The following is a 20,145-nucleotide window of genomic DNA, read 5'->3' on the forward strand; positions in this document are numbered from 1 at the left end:
CAAACTTAAAAACAGAACTCTAAAGAGCAAATATTGATTTCACTTTGTTGTCAGTGTTGGCAATGAAGACCTATAAAATGCCTCAAATCAACCTCTAATGATTTCAGCTGCACTGGGGTGTTGAGAATTAGTGAAATGTTCACTTGTATTATAATACAATTCACCAGTGCACATTAGCAGAGCTAAGAGCATATAACAATCACTGCCAATCATGAAGATGACTACATCAAAACAAATTCTTAATTGTACATCATGGCCACTTAGTGGTCCACATATACAACCACCTCTTGACAGTGTATTAATTCATGAATGCCATTTTATCACCAAGTATCACAATAGTAATTGTAGACACAATAACAGACAAAACACCTCAGACATGTTAAGTATTATTTAATGCAACAATTATTTACTTTTTGGAGGACAAATTAGACTGCAAGAGTAATACATTTGCCCATCAGATTTTGGATTTTATATTGAGGATCTTCCATGAAATTGTCACTTTTACTAGTTTTCCTGAAAATGAAATATAGTTTAAGATAAATCATTGCCATACTTTAAGAATGAACTACTTACACTATTAAAAACTTTCAGTGACAGAGGAAATACAATTAGCAAGAGTGACGTGATCTCACGGTGGACATACTGTAAATCATAATGACGCACAGACTCTTTATTACAAGTGTAAGAGACCTTAAAAGAAAAATGTTCAGGAAAAAAAGCATCCATAATTCAGACTGTGCTGCAACGCATTGCAACCTTGTGTCAAAAACTTGCTCCCTAACAATTCACATAAATATCATACTCTTACTGTAGAGAATATGGTAAGAAATACTCTGACAATCATTTTGTTGAGTGTTGTAAGAGGAAGCTGCAGTCTTTTCCCCATATAGTTAATTTTTTTCTGCTACCCCAGTTTGGGTATGCTGGTGGACCTTCTCGTGCAAAGCTCTTTCCACAGGTATGTCCACAGCTCGAGTGCTTTGAGCTGCTCCGGTCAAGCATTGCTCTCATTAGACTCTGTGCAAGTCTAAGTCTTGCAAGGAGGACCATGTTTCTCTCTCTTGTGTGCCCGTAGGGCTGCAACAGAAGGGAATTCGAGGTCACAAGCTGTTTCAGGACAAGGGATCTTAAGCTGCGTTTGCTTCTCCTTAGAGTGGCATCCCTCTGTCGGAGACTCATCATATCCTTCAAATTCTCTTGTTTCTTCCTCTTGTTTGATCTTCTTGACATCAACTATCCCTCCTTGAGCTGTGTTCTTGGGTTTACGGCCACGTTTTTTACCTGGCAACTTAGTTTCACAGTCTACATCATTAGGAAATCTCTCAAGGTGCTGCAGGAGCTGTTCTTCAGTCTGAAAACCACGACAACATTTGTAGCATTGGTAGGTGTAGATTTCATCAGGCTCCTCCGGTAGCTCGAGGTGCACGGCTTTGCGATGCCTGCGAAGTCGTGGACGACTGGGGAACACGGCGACACAGTCCCTGCAGGGATACTGTCGTTCTTTGCATTCATTTCCTCTGTGTTTGTTCACCTGCATTGAGACAGATAACACTCATCAAGAACAATACACAGTTATCTTTTCATTTTCAAAGCAAACTACATAGATTATGTGTATAAATTATACAGCAGAAAAAGTAGGCTTGAATGTAGCCTATGGGGTCCTCACCTCAGTGAAGGTATGGAAGCTTTTCTGGCAGTAAATGCAGAGGAAGGGCTTTTCCCCTGAGATATGAGTGGCCTGGTGCTCACTGAGCTCCTCCGAGGAGGAGAAGCACTTGTCACACCGGTAACAAGTAAAGAGTGTATTAACCTGAAAAGAGATGATCAGAAAATTGGTTAAACAATAATGAAATCCCAACTTGACACTTCACTCAATGGTTTATTTTGTTAAGGGTAAAGGTTTATCATATAAAGCAAATTACTCTCTCAACTGTAGTCAAGGCTAAACATTAATCACATATCTACCTCACAGTAAGAATTCCCAGAGGTAATTAACTAAAAGTAATAGGGGTTTGGACTTACAGGTGTACAAAAGACCCACTGAATACATAATGTAGTGAAAATTATAGTCTGCAATTTCACAGCTGTATAAGCTGTTTAATAGTTTAAAATTGAGATGCAAAAGAATATGTTGTAGACCCAATAATCATCAAAGTATTGTATATGATATGAATTGCTTAAATTGTTTACTCAAAGTTTGGCTTTGTAATTTATGTCTGCCATTTTCTACCTGCTGCAGGTGGTTTTTGTACTGTTCCCGATGAGTTTTCTTCATGTGTCTCTCCTTGGCTTTGAAGTCAGAGAAGGTGATTAGGCACTGGAAACACTGCAGACCCTCATGCTGATGATCTGCATAGCAATAACATGACAAGTGGTGTGGTGATTAGTTCAAATGCAACTGTGGAAAAAAAGACTGTATAAATTGGTATTAAAGCATGCCTAGGTACCAGGCACATTGTAAATGTCAGCTTACTTGGTTGCAGTGGTATAACCACAGGCTCAGACTTGATCTCCGTTGAAGTGGATTTCACCTCACTCCCAACAATGACTTGCTCTATCTTTAACATTTCCATGCTGATGCTCCCTCACACCTCCCAGCCACATAGACCTGTAATAAAGAACACACTGTTGTTGCATACACACACAGGATGTGCACCATGCATGTTAAGTTTGTGGATATAACTGAACAGTAGCACCAGGGTGTTTACTAGAGATGCACCGCAATGAAAATTGTTGGCCGAAACTGAAAACCGAAAATCAGGAACGCTTGGCCGAAAACTGAAACCCCAAAATAAATGATTATGTTAATGTGTATGTATGTTTTTTTTGTTTAATCTAATTTTGTTGTTATGGGTATTGTGTGAACTTATCTCACTAAAGTCAATGCATTGCAATTATATAGATTATATTATAGATATATACATTAATATTCATGCTACAAAGAATAAATCAATAAAGGAACTATGAAAATATTTAGGAGGATCTCAGCCAACATATCAGACAACGAGGGTGCATGCACCTCATCTGGTGCGGACAGACAGACAGCCCCGCGTCTGCGCTGTGCGCTTCTCTGTGTCCAACGCAACCTGGATCATTTCTCGACGCACTCGCCACATCCAAGTACGGATCTTTAGGTCTAAATGACGAGGGTAGAGTGCAGTCGCGTTTAAGTGCAGGGGATCAGAGTGAATGTCGCGGGGAGTTCATAATCTGCGCTGTATGCAGCCAAGTTTCGCTTTTGCGCAAAGTGACTTTCCGGTATTCAAGAGCTGTCCTCACGTCTTGCTGGAACCGTTTTATTGGTGTTCCAAACTGATCTTAAACATACTACAAACGGCAAGCGCGTGCTGGCCGCAGTCTTTGCATGCATGCCTCACCACACCGTCCTGTTTCGGTGGTTTTGTTTCGGAGTTAAGTCTTTCGGACGAAAACGCCTTTGTTGACAATTTTCGGCCAATGTTTCGGTGGCCGGATTTTAGGTGCATCCCCACTGTTTACGTGAATTAATTAAATATCAACCCCAAATAAAGTGCATTTCCATATACTATGAGGCCTGCTAGTGATGATATAAAAACAAAACAGCTAATGCTAGCCCTAAGCTAGCTGAGAGAAGGATGGAGGAAGAGACCCTGAGCACAGAGGTACATGAATGTGCTAATATCTTTCAACATTATTCCAAATTTGCGTTTACTTATTTCTTGTCGTGGTTAAAGCTGTATGTAGTCAATGAAAACAATTCGAAAAGGTATTTGCTTCTTACCGTTTGGCTCGTCCACTGAAAGGAAGCCGCGGGATGGCCCCGTCACGTGATACGACCAAGACTGCGGACATAGGGTTATCGCGAGATTACAGAAATTCTGCGTCACCGGGATCAATATCAAATCTTTATTATTATCGGACTCAGGCACACATAAAACCATAAAATACAATTTTGAACTAACTTGAACTAAACAGTAATAGACATAGATGTCAACCAACCCCTGTTAACGAGACAAAACATTCAAAACAATGATGTGCTATAATTCAGTATCTTTTGAAACACTTTGCCAATAAATTATTTTTTTGTTGTTATGAGCTGCTGAATGCTTCAGGGTAGCATTTGATTGCATAAACCTTTGGAGCTCAAGTGATTTAAAACCAGGACTGGTGATATGACCAAAAAGTTATTAGTAATATTTTAAAATCTTATTCTGGTAAACCCATTTCACAAGTGTGTGGTAAACATTCAAAACAATTATTTGTTATAACTTTAAGTATGTTTGGACAATTCAAAATCCCTATACATTTGTGATTTGTTATATTGGTATTTGAAAAAAAATATTGCGACAACAAAGTGGCTTAAAATTAAAAAAAGACAAAAAACAAGTATCCAAACATATATATGTATACATATACACACACATGTATATATACATACATATACACACACACGTATATATACATACATATATACATACACACAAACGCATATATATATATATATATATATATATATATATATATACATACACACACACACACACACACACACACACACACATACATATACAGTATATATATATATATATATATATACATACACACACACACACACACATACATATACAGTATATATATATATATATATATATATATATATATCTCAAAACAAAGTCAAATGACAATTTATGGTTCATAGAACTTTATTGACAATATCCTCAGACAAGGCAAAGTCATCAATGCAACACTTGATAGTGAAGTGAACAGCATATTATCTTAAATAACTTCTCAGTGACACAAACGTGGGATTTTGGGCATATGAATGAGAGTAAGGAATTTAAAGGACAGAAAAGAGACATTTAAGCCCTGGCCTGCTGCTGCTGCTGCTGCTGCTGCTGCTGCTGATATTCAGCGATTCGACTTTCCATCACAGGCCTCAAGTGTCTGATTAACCCCTATAAAGAGACAAAAAGCCCACAATAGGGAATTAATACATTAATCATGATTAAATTGATGCAGATGAAAAACAGATGCAGAAAATAATGTATACCCATCACTTTAAAAGCATTACGTCTCTGAACTTTCTGAGGTTATGGTTTGTTTACTCTTCTTTGTTAGACCTTGCCAAATCTGATACAAATCAATATAACATCTGCGCAACAAATCCTTTCATCATGAAGATGATTTTATTTACAGTTTTTTATTCTTTGCTGGAGAGGTATTGGTTGTTTTGAGATTGTTAACCATCAGTATAGAAAACTTTTAACGTAATGCAGTACAATTTAATTGAAAAATTAACACTTTTCAGTTTGGTAAATCACCATAGAAGTGTGAAAATGCATTATGAGAACACATGTGGATACCTGCACTGGCCACGCTGCGCCATCTCCCAGGGCACAAATGGTGTGACCCTCGATCTGCTTACTGAGCTCCCAAATCATGTCGATCTCTGCTGACCGTGCATCACCACGTACAAAACGCCACATCATATTGTTCATCCAGTCCACCCCTGGAGAAAAAGTGGAGGATAATACTTAATAATTTTGACATTTGAAAGAGAGGGGGCCAGACAGTGAGAAACCTTATCTAACACCCTGCATGTGAAACATTAACTATGGCACTGTAGATGCATTAAATGAAACTGAAGCCATCCTTACCTTCTCTGCATGGAGTGCACTGGCCACAGCTCTCATGTTTGTAGAACTCTATCAGACGTGCAATGGCTCGGATAACGTCAGTCTGCAGAAACAATGTATCAGTCAATGTTACACATGGTTGCACACTTCTTTATGTACAATATATTATGCTGTAGAAGGGACAAACTCACAGATTTGTCCATGACAATAAGAGCCGCTGTGCCAAGCCCAGTCTGAGCTTGAACGAGGCCGTCAAAGTCCATCAGCACCTCTTCACACACACTCTTAGGAATGAGTGGTGTTGAGGAGCCACCAGGGATTACAGCCAACAGGTTGTCCCACCCACCACGAACTCCACCTACAAGACAAATGTCGATTCAAAGGAGTTAAAATGCCTACACTGAGATGTGCTTAAGCTATCTTAATATTTTCAGGCCATGATCCCCATGAGTACAGAGAAATGCGACCAGATATCATATTTTTATTGTTTTGTCTGGGCTCTTTGCAACATTGATGTCATGTATACCTGCATGCCTCTCAATGAGGTCCTTCAGGGGGATGGACATCTCCTCCTCCACAGTGCAGGGGTGATTAACATGGCCTGAGATGTTGAAGAGCTTTGTGCCCGAGTTTCTCTCTCTGCCAAAGCCCACAAACCATGAGCCTCCACGGCGACAAATGGTGGGCGCCACAGCTACTGTCTCCACATTAGCAACAGTTGTCGGGCAACCAAACACCCCTGTGTAAATGAGTAGATGAGTGTAAATGTGAGGTTGATTTTAGAGCTGTTTCAATTTGGCAAGAATTAAAGATCAGATTACAACTGCAGGCAGGCTATAGAAAATATTACCAATGTAAAAGAGAAGCACCAAATACAAACATCAAATTTAACCTTCCCAAATCCACTTTCTGGTGAAACTCACCCACATCAGCAGGAAATGGAGGCTTCAGACGGGGCTTCCCTTGCTTTCCCTCTAGGGACTCAATAAGAGCAGTTTCCTCTCCGCAGATATATGCTCCAGCGCCACGCATCACAAACACATCAAAGTCATAATCAGAACCACAGGCGTTCTTTCCAATCAGCCCAGCAGCATATGCTTCATTGATAGCAACCTACGAAAAGCGATGTGATAATGAAAATGTAATTAGAAATACAGGATGAACCTTTTTTTTTTCTTTGCAGTTTTCAAAAACTTCCCCATAAACATGTAATTGTTTCGGGAAATATCACCATCGGCTGTGGTACATATGACATGACTGGAAGCTGTGCTGCAACATGTAAACATTACAGATATAATAACAGAGACAGAGACAGCATGAATCGAGTCAGGAGAAAGAAAGGGAAATAATGTGTGTTTGTTTACATTTCTTGCCGTTTGTGTGTGCATATTCAGCGACTTTACAGACCCTAGGCGACTTTTTTTCTTCAAAAAAGCGAATAGCAAAAAATCTAGCAACTTTCTGCAATAAACCTAAATACTTTGAAGAGAAGGAAATGCGCAATTCAGTGAGATCCATCTAACTGTATTTACTGCAGGCAGAGAGTCAACACACACACAGAGAAGCACTGTGTGGAACAATCACTGATCTGTTTTGTTTATTCACACAATAGGTTTTGTTTTCTCCTCTTTGTTTTATGATTCAACACTTTTTTTTACCCAGTAATCTTGTTCGGTCACAGATGAGCCCATTTATTTTAGGGTATGACATGTTAGATCATTGACCTTGGTGAATCAATCAAATTCTTTCCAACTAGAGCTATTCAAGTCATCTGGTGAGGATGTATGTATTTTTTAATATCGCCATATGTATCGCAAAACAAAAGATTAAAATGTCAATTTTTCCAATATCGTGCAGCCCTACAAGTAGAACAACATTAAAAGCACCAATACACATATTTGGATGCATACAGTTTAAAAGCTACATTTATCTGTAAATCTGTTTCACCTTGATCTCCACACAATGACAACTTTTGGACAAAAAATTGTCTATTTCAGATTCAAGTACTGTGGTATTAGTTCAATCACACTCTGTATTCAACAGTGCCATATTCACCTGCAGGTTGGATGACTCATTGTAAAACTCTCCTCTGATATAGATATAGGCGGCACGTGCCCCCATGGCCCTCCCAGCAATCAGACAGCCTTCCACCAGCTTGTGTGGGTCATGCCTCATGATCTCCCTGTCCTTACAGGTGCCAGGCTCTCCTTCATCTGCATTCACCACCAGATACTTTGGCCTACAAAAAGAAAAGAAGACAGTTGAGTCCTTTCCCCCCCCAAAAGTAGCAACTATGTTCAGTCAATGCCCAAACTGTCTGGCCAGTATTACACATTTACGCATTTTGAAGCTATTCTAGTTCTATGTAGAGCAAATAAGGCACAGGTATTACACTCCAATGTGTAAAATTTAGTTGAACTTGTTTTATTTGTCAGAAACTGAAAATAAAACTTTATTGTATAAATTGTTGTTTTTCATTATCACAGAATGAGCCTTTTATATTTACATTAGGAGCTGCAACAGCTCATAATTGGAACAACATACTTCGAGGGGCAAATGAATTGAACTGCAACATGCAACTTGAATAAATCTTACAACATTTTATACACTGTAACTTTAAGATTGAATTTGTAACTTCGAAAATATCCCTGGTAACCAAAATCAGTGCAAATTATTCATGGAAAGAAATCTTTCTCCACACTGACCTGCCGTCACTGGGCTTGTTCATGAAGCCCCATTTCATGCCTGTAGGGAAACCAGCTCCACCTCTCCCACGCAGACCAGAGATCTTAATCTCGTTGAGGATCCAGTCAACACCCTTCAGAAGGATCTCCTTGGTTTTGTACCAGTCACCACGCTTCAAAGCTCCATTCAACCTGAAGCACAAACAGGAACAGCTTAGGACTGTTTTCTGTTTAAAGATATTATGAAATTAGTTTTTAATCCAACAAAGTGTCAGGTTAAAAACAATGAATTTATCTTTACTGCTTTGCCCAATACTTTACATTGTATAATGAGATGGAAAACATATTTAGTGGTAATAGATTTTAGACTGTAACATTGATGATGTTACCTCCACTCATGACGGCCATAAAGGTTTGTGAAAATTCTGTCTTCATCTGCCAGTCCACCATATGTGGTTTTCTTTGGAGCACTCTGGAGAAGTAATGCAAAGAAAAATAAGGCAAATGCAACAAATGGCTTTACAGTTGTTTTAATTGAATTCAGTCCAGTTACCTGTGCTGTGCTGTTGAATCGAGTTAAAGCGGTCACTCCACCTTGAGTGATGGCAGCTGGGGCTCTAGCCACACCGCTCACCACAGCACGAGAGAGTGACAACATACTTCCTGGGGGATGGACAGATGCCAACATGTTATTAAATACCTACATAAAACCATGAAAGAAACTGCACAGAGCTTTCTCTAAAGTTTAGATTAGAGTATATAGAATACTAAACTAATACTCTAACCCTATACTACACTATATAATATGTACTAATACTACTTATTAACAGCCCTCTAACTGACGAACGGCTCTAGCTTGACATCAGTCCATATAAACACAAGATTCATGTTGCAATAAGCAAAAATAACGTTTGGTTGTAATTTACATCTTGCAGAACATCATCAAAACAAAAGCTCCGATGGAAGTTGATTCTGGATTAACAATTTATTTCAACGGGACACTCAATTCACAGACATTTCAGGATATTGATATTTAGAGTAAATTTGCTTGACAATGCAATATTTTTGACAGCCATCCTTAATTTTCTTTGTTGTATCAGACATCTTGTATAACCTCTTAAGTAACGTGATGTCAGAGGTGTTGCTAATGTTAGCAAACAAACAGGGATTCTGTACCAACTGTGACAATTCAGTTCAACAAAATCACGTTCTTAACTGAATAACCACGGGGATATTTGTACACTTTTGCCTCGCTTTTAAGAGTTCACACTGACCTCCATGTTCATTGTGCTATTTCTAGCCTAGCTTCGCCGAGTTAGCGAGCAGTTAACCTTGTAGTGTCAAAATAAAAGCAGCGCATGCACGACACAGTCTGCAGATTTCACGGTCACAACATATTAATACAACTGTTAAGGATAACATTTGCTTTCAAATCAGTGACACGAAGAAAGCCTCGATGTATGTAAGCAAACAATCGGTGTAGCTTACTTACCTCTACGTCCCGAGTTTATGAAATATCGACAGGAAGTGCCCTCCTCCTCGTCCTCATTCTTCTTCTACAAGGTTTAACGGCAGCTTACATATATTGGCTTCATTACTGCCACCTTCTGGTGTCAGTTAATCGTTACAATCCACACAGACAGGAACTATCTGCATTGTCTACTTTCTCCACATTTTCCGATATCATACTCATCATTATTTGTTTAACAGTCTCACTTATTTTGCAATAGTTAGTCTTTCAAGTTGCAAACTTCTAGTCCCAATAATATGAAGAATTTCAGTTTCAGATGTCTACAATGTCATTATGTGAAAAGGATGTAGATATCTTCATTTTCATTGTTGTCTTTCATTAAGGTTAGAGTAGTTAATGGTTTGATCGTGTGTCACAATGAATACTAAACTGAAGGTTGACTTAAACAAATAATATTGCAAAATAATATATATATGCTTTTTTTTGCTTATAAATTGTAATTTTTTTGTGTGAATATCCAACTAACAGGAAAAACACTCTGCTGCTTAATTGCATTTCTGTCGTATTTGTTTAACATACACATAAAAGTGTTGTTTTTTTTTTTATCCATGGCAGGGGCAGTGGAAGCCTTTATGGGCTCTCGCTGAATTAGATTTGGGGCCCCCCCTCCCAACACCTTGGAGTAGCCGCTGCTTGACTGTTATTGATACAAATGTAACACTATCATTTGCATTTATTACAGTTGTGTTATTTACACCAAACCAGTGTCACTCTTGTTCTTTTACTTCATGCTGTGTTCACACCTAACGTGATTCTCGCACCCATGGCATCTATCTCGCTGCAGGATCATTTTGTACATTCTGTGATGCGATGGTCGCAAGTCGCCATATTTTTCACAGAAGTAACAGAATTTCTTTCCACCATCTCACCCAGTGTGAACACAGCATTAGAGAGCAGTAAACGCAAACAATTCTATATGCACTTCTGTATTCAAAGTGAAGCACTAAGTTTGGTTCAATGAATTTTTCCTTTTAAACTTAAAACAGATGTGCAAATGTGCACTAAATATGCAAACTAACAACAAAATAAAACAAATCACTTCTTTAATATGTTAACATTTTTGCTTTATCCTCACACTATTGTAGCGTCTGGTGAATTTACGGTGACGTTCAGTATTGAAGGTTAAAGGCAAGCTGAATGACTCAGTTGGTAAAGCAACTGGCTTAAACACCAGCCGTGATCGTGTAGTGGTTAGTACTCTGCGTTGTGGCCGCAGCAACCCCGGTTCGAATCCGGGTCACGGCATCTTTTACACAGAGGACCTGGGCTGACAGACAGAAAAGTACCAGCACCAAAGAAAAAAACGAAGTTGTTGTAAACGCTGGTGTCACTGTCATTGAACGTTGAGCGATAACCAAAATCTTTGCAAATAATTGGCAGAGACAAAACCTGCAGAAATCCATGTCCTCAGATAATACAAATACGCTGCACTTGCGGGTAATGACCACCAGATGTCAGCTTTGAACAGTGTTTCACGCACATACTGTATCTGCCATATGATATAAATAAATGAGAGGATTTAACTGCAGGCTAAAGGTGAGGGATTTACAGGGATTCGATACGAACCTTTAGCCTGTAGAGGATGTTGTCATAAAGTTGTCAATCATGCTCACATCAAATTCAAATATTGTTTATCTAAATACCAGGGGCCCCAAAAGCCCTGGGTTCATGTCAATATGTGGTGCACCAACATAAATATTTAAATAATAATCTCTCTCTCTAGCTATATTTACTCTATACATAATCCATAGGAATGTAATAAACAAACTATTAGAATTATTATTGTTTGACATGAGTCTGATGTTATTCATCCCTGTAGAGAAAAGTATGTTAAATAATTACTGCAGTATTTATCATTATCAGATCAATAATATGACACACAATTGCCATATTTGCGTTATGAGTACCTTTACTATTTCTATCTAAATACTTTTATATCTAAAAAGATTTATATTTCTTTAATATGTTAAAAATGTTTCTTTATCCTCACACCATTGGAGCGGCTCGCGGTGAAGTTCAGTATTGTCTGGGGTCGGGAAGCTCAGTGGCTCAGTCGGAAAAGCAACTGGCGTAATCATCAGCCGTGATCGTATAGTGGTTAGTACTCTGCGTTGTGGCCGCAGCAACCCCGGTTCGAATCCGGGTCACGGCAACTTTTACGCAGAAGACGTGGATTGACAGATAGAAAAGTACGACAGAAACAAACAAACAGACTAATTTGTTGAATTATAGATGTGTAAATGCTGGTTTCAGGCTAAGAAACAAAATAATCTAAACCAATAAAAATCCATGTCCTCAAGTAATCCTGCCCCCAGGTGTCAGCTTTGAACAGTGTTTCAAACACATACTGTATATGATGATATAAATAAGTGAGAGTATTTCACTGCAGGCTGAAGGTCAGGGTTAAATGTTTTGTGTCTTTTTAGATCCACCTTGATCTGTAGTTGTAATGTAATTTACATGTGTAAATGGTAAACTTTTTTTTCTCAGGAAGTGTCAGGTTATCCATTATATGTTTTGTAGAAATATACTTTATTAAATGTAAAACAAAGAGAAACAGTTGGAGAGTATGTGGTATATAATCAATAGGAATGTAATAAACAAACTATTGTTATTATTATTATTATCACCCATGTAGAGAAAAGTATGTTAAATAATTACTGCAGTATCTATCATTAACAGATCAATAATATGACACACAATTGCCATATTTGCATTAAGGGTACCATTACTATTTCTATCTGAATACCTTTGTATCTAAAAAGATGTATATTTCTTTAATATGTTGAAATGTTTTCTTTATCCTCACACTATTGGGGCCCTCTGGTGATTTTACAGTCATGCGCAGTATTGAAGGGGGAAGGGAAGCTGGATGACTCGTCCGAAAAAATTAGGAGACGAAGCCGTCAGCCGTGATCGTATAGTGGTTAGTACTCTGCGTTGTGGCCGCAGCAACCCCGGTTCGAATCCGGGTCACGGCATCTTTTACACAGAGGACTTGGGCTGACAGACGGAAAAGTACCACAGCACCTAAGAAAAAACTAAAAAGTTTATGTAAACGCTGGTGTCACTGTCATTGAACGCTGCGCTGAAACCAAAGCCGTTGCAATTAATTTGCCGGGACAAAACTTGCAAAAATACATGTCCTCAGATAATGCAAATACGCTGCACTTGCAAGTAATGACCACCAGATCTCAGCTTTGAACAGTGTTTCAAGCACATACTGTATCTGCCATATGATATAAATAAATGAGAGGGTTTAACTGCAGGCTAAAGGTGAGAGATTTACAGGGATTCGATACGAACCTTTAGCCTGTAGAGGATGTTGTCATAAAGTTGTCAATCATGCTCACATCAAATTCAAATATTGTTTATCTAAATACCAGGGGCCTCAGAAGCCCTGGGTTCACGTCAGTATGTGGTGTACCAACATAAATATTTAAATAATAATCTCTCTCTCTAGCTATATTTACTCTATACATAATCAATAGGAATGTAATAAACAAACTATTAGAATTGTTATTGGTTGACATGAGTCCGATGTTATTCATCCCTGTAGAGAAAAGTATGTTAAATAGTTACTGAAGATCTATAATTACTAAAGATCTATATTTCTTTAATATGTTGAAATGTTTTCTTTATCCTCACACTATTGGGGCCCCCTGATGATTTCACAGTCATGCGCAGTATTGAAGGGGGAAGAGTAGCTGGATGACTCGTGCGAAAAAGTTAGGAGACGAAGCCGTCAGCCGTGATCGTATAGTGGTTAGTACTCTGCGTTGTGGCCGCAGCAACCCCGGTTCGAATCCGGGTCACGGCAACTTTTACACAGAGGACTTGGGCTGACAAATAGAAAAGTACCAAAGAATAAAGAAAAAAACTTTATTTAATGTGTTTATGTGAATGCTTCTGTCGCTGTCATTGAAATAGAAGGCAAAACCAAAACATTTACCATTAATTTGCTGGGACAAAATAATGCAAAAATGCATGTCCTAAGGTACCGCTAAATATGCTTCACTTGCGAGTAATGACCACCAGATGTCAGCTTTGAACAATCATCAACTGTATTCCCTAGAAGTAACCGTCAGTGATATAAATAAGTGAGAGCAATTCACTGCAGGCTAAAGGTGAGGGATTTACAGGGATCTTATATGAATATTTAGTCTGTAGATGATGTTAACAGTCAAATTCAAATATTGTTTAAAAGCCCTGGGTTCATGTCAGTATGTGGTGCACCAACATATATATTTAAATCAGAATCTCTTTCTATATATACATTTACTCTATACATAATCAATAGAAATGTAATAAACTATTAGAATTATTATTGGTTGACATAAGTCTGATGTTATTCACCCCTGTAGAGAAACGTATGTTAAATAATTACGGCAGTAGTTATCATTAACAGATCAATAATATGACAAATAATATTTTTACATTTCTCATTCTGCATTCCTGCATACCTTCACTAATTCTATCTAAATGTCTTAATTTTTATTTTATTTATAAAATAAATAATATAAATAAAATAAATGTCTTTGATATGTTAAAATGTTTTCTTTATCCTCACACTATTGGGATCCACTGCTCAGTATAGAAGGAGGAAGGGTAGCTGAATGACTCGTCCGAGAAAGTGAGGAGATGAAACTGTCAGCCGTGATCGTATAGTGGTTAGTACTCTGCGTTGTGGCCGCAGCAACCCCGGTTCGAATCCGGGTCACGGCAGCTTTTACACAGGACTTAGGCTGACAGACAGAAAGTTCCACAGCACCAAAGCAAAAACTAAATTGTTGATGTAATAAATGCTGGTGTCAGTGTCATTGAAGGAGGAGGTAAAACCGAAACATTTACCATTAATTTGCAGGGACAAAATAATGTAAACCTCAGGTAATGCTGCACTAGCGAGTAATGACCACCAGATGTCAGCTTTGAACAATGTCTCAAGCACATACTGTATTCCCTTGCAGAGCAAAGCACAAATGAGAGCATTTCACTGCAGGCTAAAGGTAAGGGATTTACAGGGACTGTTTGATATTTAGCCTGTAGAGGATGTTGTCAATCATGCTTACTGTCAAATTCAAATAGTGTTGATTTAAATACCAGGGGCCTCAAAAGCCCTGGGTTCATCTCAGTATATGTGGTGCACTGAAATAAATAGTTCAGATATTTTTATATATAGATATTTCAGAGATAATTAAACAAATTATTAGAATTATTATTGGTTATTAGTCTGATGTCATTCATCCCAGTAGATAAAAGTATGTTGAATAATTACTGCAGTATTTATCATCTAAAAAAATTCTGAATACATTTACATTGACGTTTTATTCGTTGTGTTTTGTTGCTATATTGTTTTTTTAATTGTATTACAGTAAAATGTGGAGTATGTGACATGTTATCTGTACATTAAAGTACAAATTCAAAGTGCTTTTTATTCTCAGTTGTAGGTTTAAGTAAGACCCATTAGAATGAACTGAACCACTCTCTTGTACTATGGTACACTAAGCACGTAATAACTTCTTAAGTATGTACACATTCATTCATATATTGGTTCATTCATGTGTTTGTTTGCTGCAATGAGGTTTCTCACTCACTCTGTGTGTGTGTGCGTACTTGCACTTGTTTCCTCGTTAGGACCTTTCCTGATGTGAACTTACCAAGACCAGTATAGTCCTCAAAAGCCTGGTCCTGGTGAGACAGCATCTCACATTTGAGGAACTTGTTAAGGTTGAAGTAGATGTGTAAATTATTATTAGGATGGGGTTTGACAATGACTGGTTGTGGTCACTGTTGTCCTTTAAGTTAGGCTTGGTCAGTGTAGTGTCCTGACGAGAATATCAGCGCAAACCCGTGTGTGTTTCGCTCCCTGCAGCAGCCATATTGGAATGCTAGATGTGGAGAGGGGGAAGCAGGAACAGGCGACGCGATAGAGAGAGAGAGAGGGAGAGAAGGAGGGAAGGAGAGAGGGAGAGAAGGAGGGCAGACACAGTCAGAAGTGAAAAAACACCACCAGCAACTTCTCCCAGCTCTGCGACTGAAATAACGGACTATCTACCGACTGTGAGCAGCTTCTCCTGCAACTTAAATCCTAACAAACGTCGCTGACGTCTCCTGGAACAAGTCAACGTGAGTGACGTAGTGTTTCTGGGATTATTTCAGCAGTTTTGAGAAATTATGTGATGCCGTTGCTTCTTTTTCTCGTCTTCTCTTCACGTCCGTCCCGTCGATAGCCGTTTCCTTTGCCAGACATTTGAACACATGTATAATTTTACAGACTTCAAAGTGAGCGGTGAAGTTAGCTTAGCCTCACAACAGCAGTAGTTTTCCTTTTACAGTAAGTTGTAAAGAAGAGTGACCTACTGACTGCCATCAAACTGAGCTCGTCACATGGAGGAGTGACTGGGGAGAAAGGTTAACTAACCAAATGAAGTGAACCGGATTAACCTACATTCAGCTCCTAAATCTCTCTTTTCATTCAGCGTTTGTTTTCCCTCCCTCCTACTATCTCACCTACTCATGTTTGCCCTACCACCTTGATTTGTCTCAACTTGCTGAACTCTTTATTTATATCTTAATGGAGCGGTTATGTTTCATTTTCTTCCCATTTAGTTAAAGTAAAGACTTTAATTTAATTTTAAGATTAAGATATGAAGGGCTTTTTGTGGTTTTGTTAATAATTTAAAGCCTGCAGAGTTCAAATCCACATCCACATGTTTGATCTTGCAAATTACACCTAAAACTGGCACTAAACCAATGACATGATTCATTGCAGTATTGTGTTCTTGATTATTATTGTTGATGATAATAATAACAGTTTAATTATAGTGATATAGCACTTTAAAGGTACTCACAAGCATTTTAAAAGTGGTTATACGGTCAAAACAGCAGATTAACAGTTCAATTTATTTCAAAATGATGTGTTCACATATAGTGGAATAATTAATTGCTTTGAATGTTCCATTATTCACTTAATTAGCAGCACCTTTCCAGTTTGGCAGTTTGGCCAAAATTCCAATATTCAAACCATTGGAATCATACAGTTTTTTGGCCATCTGTAGTAGGTGATTAATGTATTTAATTAAGCACATTTTTGCTTTAGTTTGTATTTATTCAAGTAGGTTTTAACATCAGAGGAATTTGCTTTGGCGTTTTGGTGAATTACAAATATGGCAGGTAGGGTAAAAAGGGTAAAATGAAGCAAAAAAAGCAATTACTTTTGCTAACATTTCAAGAAACTTTACTGTGCAGATCAAATATATGTAATAACAATATTATAAGAAATCTATAAAGAAATGTGTAGTATATGAAAATTGGTGCACTGTATCACAATAAGTTGTTGAATACTAACACTAGTGGGTCAGTGTCACAGAGGGATAATTCATACATACAAACATACATTTGATTCAAATAATCAATGGGAAACACAATGAAGCATGAATGAATGAATGAATGAGGTGACTTTCACTTTCCTGGCATATTGGAGCATCTTCAATTGATACGGTTTCCCCTTCAGTTACTGCCAAATAAATTGCACTTAAATATTCAACCTGCTTCTCACTTACTCCTCATAGAAAACACGATGGATGCTCTGCATTTCCCACACGATGCTGTGCTTTTTATTTCTTTCTTTATTTTTACCTCCAATTCACATTCCAGATTCAAGAAAATGCTAATGAATTGCAGTATCCCTAGGCCACTGAGGCTTCAGACCAGATAAGAGTGTCGTCATGCACACTAACATTTGCAATTCTCTGGTCGACCCAACCCAAAATCAGTAGTGAGGAAATGTATCACTGACCCAATTTAATCTGTTACAGGCACCATAGTCTAATGTGTCTCTTGTGTCATATTTGATTTAGGTATGTTAAATTTACACAAGGTCTCATTTATTCATTTACTGAAAAAGGTGAGGTGTAACAATGAAATTTCTGCCATCTGAAGAATCACTATTCTGATGAGTAGACAGCCTTTGCGAGGATGATGTCCTGCAGACTTTATATCCTACAATAGCTAGAGTTAAAATGATTTCTCTCATATGAAATCTTTTGTTGCCACCACTTAGCTCCAAACGCTGTCAACTGTATAACCAAATCTTCTCACCTATTAATCTAAAAGTAGTTAGTTGGGAGATGCATTCACAGAACAAACCAAATACACATTTGTGCAGAGCATTTTCTGTGGATGTTTGTCAAATGCTGGCGCTCAACTTCTATATGTTGATATATAATGAAGTTTGTCTGAGGCAGCACTCCCAAATATGTGGATTTGAAACATGTGGTTCAGTCCCAGTTTCCTAAATTGGTGTCATATAACCAAAATGAATGCAGTGTAATCCATTATCTCAAGCAGAAACTTCTCATTACCTTGTTTGTGTGAAACAGGCGGGAAAAGTAGTTGTTTTGCTTCATTTTTAGACATACCATGTGCCTCTGGTAAATCCATTTATGTGGAATGTCTCATTCAGTTTTTTGTATTCTTAAAAAATTGCATTGCTGTGCAAATGTAATGTAGGAGGCTTTTTGATTGTAAATTGGTGTAGTAGCTTCACTTTTCTGATTCCATTTTTCCTGTGTATTTTTATTTCAGTTTTTGTGCAGACAATTTTGAGTAACAGCTCTGACAGACTGAGGTCTTTTTGGCCAATCCTCATAACTTCAAACAGCCGTTTGATGGTTAAAACTTGGTTTTAGGATTGAGTTTATATTTAGGTTAAGGGTAAAGGTTGGGGTTTAATTATTGTGGTTAAACTGTAGTATGAATTATGTCAGTGAGTGTCCTCACTGAGACAGAAGTGCATGTGTGTGTGTGCGTAAATTGCAGAGCAGTGCAGGAGGCCTGTATTTATAGAAACACTGACTGCACACTTGCAGGAGCAGTCCACTACATGGCAGAGAGATCCAATCCACTGTTTGTCTCCTGATGTCTCTCTTTTTTCCCCTGCGAGGTCATCATGTGTTTTTGGTCAATTTATTCTACCTGTTTTCTACATATATTATTGTGTAATTATATTATGTTCTGTTCTGTATTTTCCTGTACTTTTCTAGCTATACTGTTAGATTTAAGAACCATACAGAAAGACATAAAGGGCGCAACAAAGGCAGCAGTCTAGTGTCAGTAGATTGCAGCATGTGGTTGGACACATAGTGACTCTAACTAATGATAGCAATCACTGTAGAGGCAAACTATGAGTGTGTGGAGGCATGTAGAGTCCATGAATATGCTTGTGTGCTCTTAATATGTGTATGTCATGAGGAATTCATGATACCAAATTAAGTAATTTGACTGGGGTAAAAGTATTACTCTGTACTTGAGAATTTTTTGAATAAGTTGCTTGTTCTTCTCCAGCAAACACAGTGGCATTTTTCCCTCCTCCAGTGATTTGCCACTTCGTACCTACTGTGCAAATACATGCAGCTGTGAGGACGTTTCGTATCCTGCACAAATGTATGAATGCTACTTGCATACTCACCTCAGGAAGGAAAAAAAACATGAATGAATAGTTGACCTGGACAACTGAGGTCCTTTGTTTTTCACCAGCAACTTAATTTAGTCGTGTGTGTGGGTTTTTTGCCTGTGTACTTGATTTCGTTAACTCTTTTCTAGCATAAGCACTGATGTTGTCCTCATGGTGACCAGAACCTGGTCCGAATGAGACCGAGCCTGTTTAAGTTTAGGGCTAAGATTTGCATTGTAGTTTTGCATTGTAATTGTAGTATATATATATATATATATATATATATATATATAGACATTAACTGGTTATGGTTAAGGTTATAGGGATAATGTTTTGTTTAGGCTGTCCAAATAAATGGAAGTCAGTACAGAGTCCTGATAAGAATAGCTGTACAAACCTTTGTGTGTGTTATTGTGTAAGTGTAACTAATTTAATCATATCAGCAGTCAAAATGAAAAACATTTGAGAACGTTGTCTTTTTTTGAGACTTGTAGATGTAAATGTAGATCGACATCTCTCCCCATTTGAGGACATTTTACTGGTCAAAAACAACTAAATGATTAATTGGTATTCCCTTGCATCCTTCTGCATGTGGTTTCTTCCACTATGAAGAAAAATGTGTGTGTGTGTGTGTGTGTTTGTGCATGTGCATGGAAGGGTGTGGGGGCTGCTTCCTGAATGCAACCAATCCAGAAGCAAAGGGAAAGGACCTTCATTCAGTCTGTAAACACACATACACACACACTCACAGTCACAGAGCACTTACTGTACATCCTAAAACATGCTGCGTCCCTCAGGAGCTGAAAAGGAAAACGCCTTCTTCCTCTCAGAAGCAGCAGTAACACTATTCAGGCTTCTCTT

General features: G+C 38.1%; 3 protein-coding genes and 5 non-coding genes across 8 annotated transcripts in view; 6 read left to right on the forward strand and 2 right to left on the reverse strand.

Moving 5' to 3' along the window:
• Positions 1-375: 375 nt before the first annotated feature.
• On the reverse strand, positions 376-3,846 carry LOC131446982 (zinc finger protein 883-like). The gene is made up of 5 exons (XM_058618413.1): positions 3,761-3,846; positions 2,474-2,608; positions 2,231-2,349; positions 1,667-1,810; positions 376-1,531 (listed from the first exon to the last, which is right to left on the reverse strand). Exons 2-5 carry the CDS (start codon positions 2,571-2,573, stop codon positions 1,028-1,030), a joined length of 867 nt encoding a protein of 288 aa, XP_058474396.1. The 5' UTR covers positions 2,574-2,608; positions 3,761-3,846; the 3' UTR covers positions 376-1,027.
• An 818-nt stretch (positions 3,847-4,664) lies between these two features.
• ndufv1 (NADH:ubiquinone oxidoreductase core subunit V1) lies at positions 4,665-9,867 on the reverse strand. The gene is made up of 11 exons (XM_058618352.1): positions 9,792-9,867; positions 8,853-8,962; positions 8,689-8,771; positions 8,321-8,491; positions 7,671-7,854; positions 6,539-6,728; positions 6,142-6,354; positions 5,807-5,973; positions 5,637-5,718; positions 5,343-5,488; positions 4,665-4,934 (listed from the first exon to the last, which is right to left on the reverse strand). The coding sequence occupies exons 2-11, from the start codon at positions 8,955-8,957 to the stop codon at positions 4,839-4,841; spliced, it is 1,437 nt and encodes a 478-aa protein (XP_058474335.1). The 5' UTR covers positions 8,958-8,962; positions 9,792-9,867; the 3' UTR covers positions 4,665-4,838.
• Positions 9,868-11,003: 1,136 nt separating this feature from the next.
• On the forward strand, positions 11,004-11,075 carry trnah-gug (transfer RNA histidin (anticodon GUG)). Its single transcript has one exon. It is a non-coding gene; the product is annotated as a tRNA-His (tRNA).
• Positions 11,076-11,910: 835 nt separating this feature from the next.
• Positions 11,911-11,982, forward strand: trnah-gug (transfer RNA histidin (anticodon GUG)). Its single transcript has one exon. It is a non-coding gene; the product is annotated as a tRNA-His (tRNA).
• Positions 11,983-12,739: 757 nt separating this feature from the next.
• Positions 12,740-12,811, forward strand: trnah-gug (transfer RNA histidin (anticodon GUG)). Its single transcript has one exon. It is a non-coding gene; the product is annotated as a tRNA-His (tRNA).
• Positions 12,812-13,578: 767 nt separating this feature from the next.
• Positions 13,579-13,650, forward strand: trnah-gug (transfer RNA histidin (anticodon GUG)). The gene has a single exon. It is a non-coding gene; the product is annotated as a tRNA-His (tRNA).
• Positions 13,651-14,483: 833 nt separating this feature from the next.
• Positions 14,484-14,555, forward strand: trnah-gug (transfer RNA histidin (anticodon GUG)). The gene has a single exon. It is a non-coding gene; the product is annotated as a tRNA-His (tRNA).
• Positions 14,556-15,741: 1,186 nt separating this feature from the next.
• Positions 15,742-20,145, forward strand: part of LOC131447157 (focal adhesion kinase 1-like) — a 54,029-nt gene continuing 49,625 nt past the window's right edge. The window contains exon 1 of the mRNA XM_058618671.1: positions 15,742-15,956. The gene's annotated coding sequence lies outside the window, so the exon portion shown is untranslated. The remainder of the gene's footprint in view (positions 15,957-20,145) is intronic.

The sequence above is a fragment of the Solea solea genome, chromosome 20 (genome assembly GCF_958295425.1).
Source record: "Solea solea chromosome 20, fSolSol10.1, whole genome shotgun sequence".
Taxonomy (NCBI): domain Eukaryota; kingdom Metazoa; phylum Chordata; class Actinopteri; order Pleuronectiformes; family Soleidae; genus Solea; species Solea solea.

Coding starts and splice junctions, on each gene's coding strand:
- ndufv1 (XM_058618352.1), bottom strand. CDS start 8,957: ATGTTGTCACTCTCTCGTGCTGTGGTGAGCGGTGTGGCTAGAGCCCCA. Junction 8,772..8,852: donor GATTCAACAGCACAGCACAG/GTAACTGGACTG, acceptor TTACTTCTCCAG/AGTGCTCCAAAGAAAACCAC. Junction 4,935..5,342: donor GCGCAGCGTGGCCAGTGCAG/GTATCCACATGT, acceptor GTCTCTTTATAG/GGGTTAATCAGACACTTGAG.
- LOC131446982 (XM_058618413.1), bottom strand. CDS start 2,573: ATGGAAATGTTAAAGATAGAGCAAGTCATTGTTGGGAGTGAGGTGAAA. Junction 1,811..2,230: donor ACAAAAACCACCTGCAGCAG/GTAGAAAATGGC, acceptor ATCTCTTTTCAG/GTTAATACACTCTTTACTTG. Junction 1,532..1,666: donor GCTTCCATACCTTCACTGAG/GTGAGGACCCCA, acceptor GTCTCAATGCAG/GTGAACAAACACAGAGGAAA.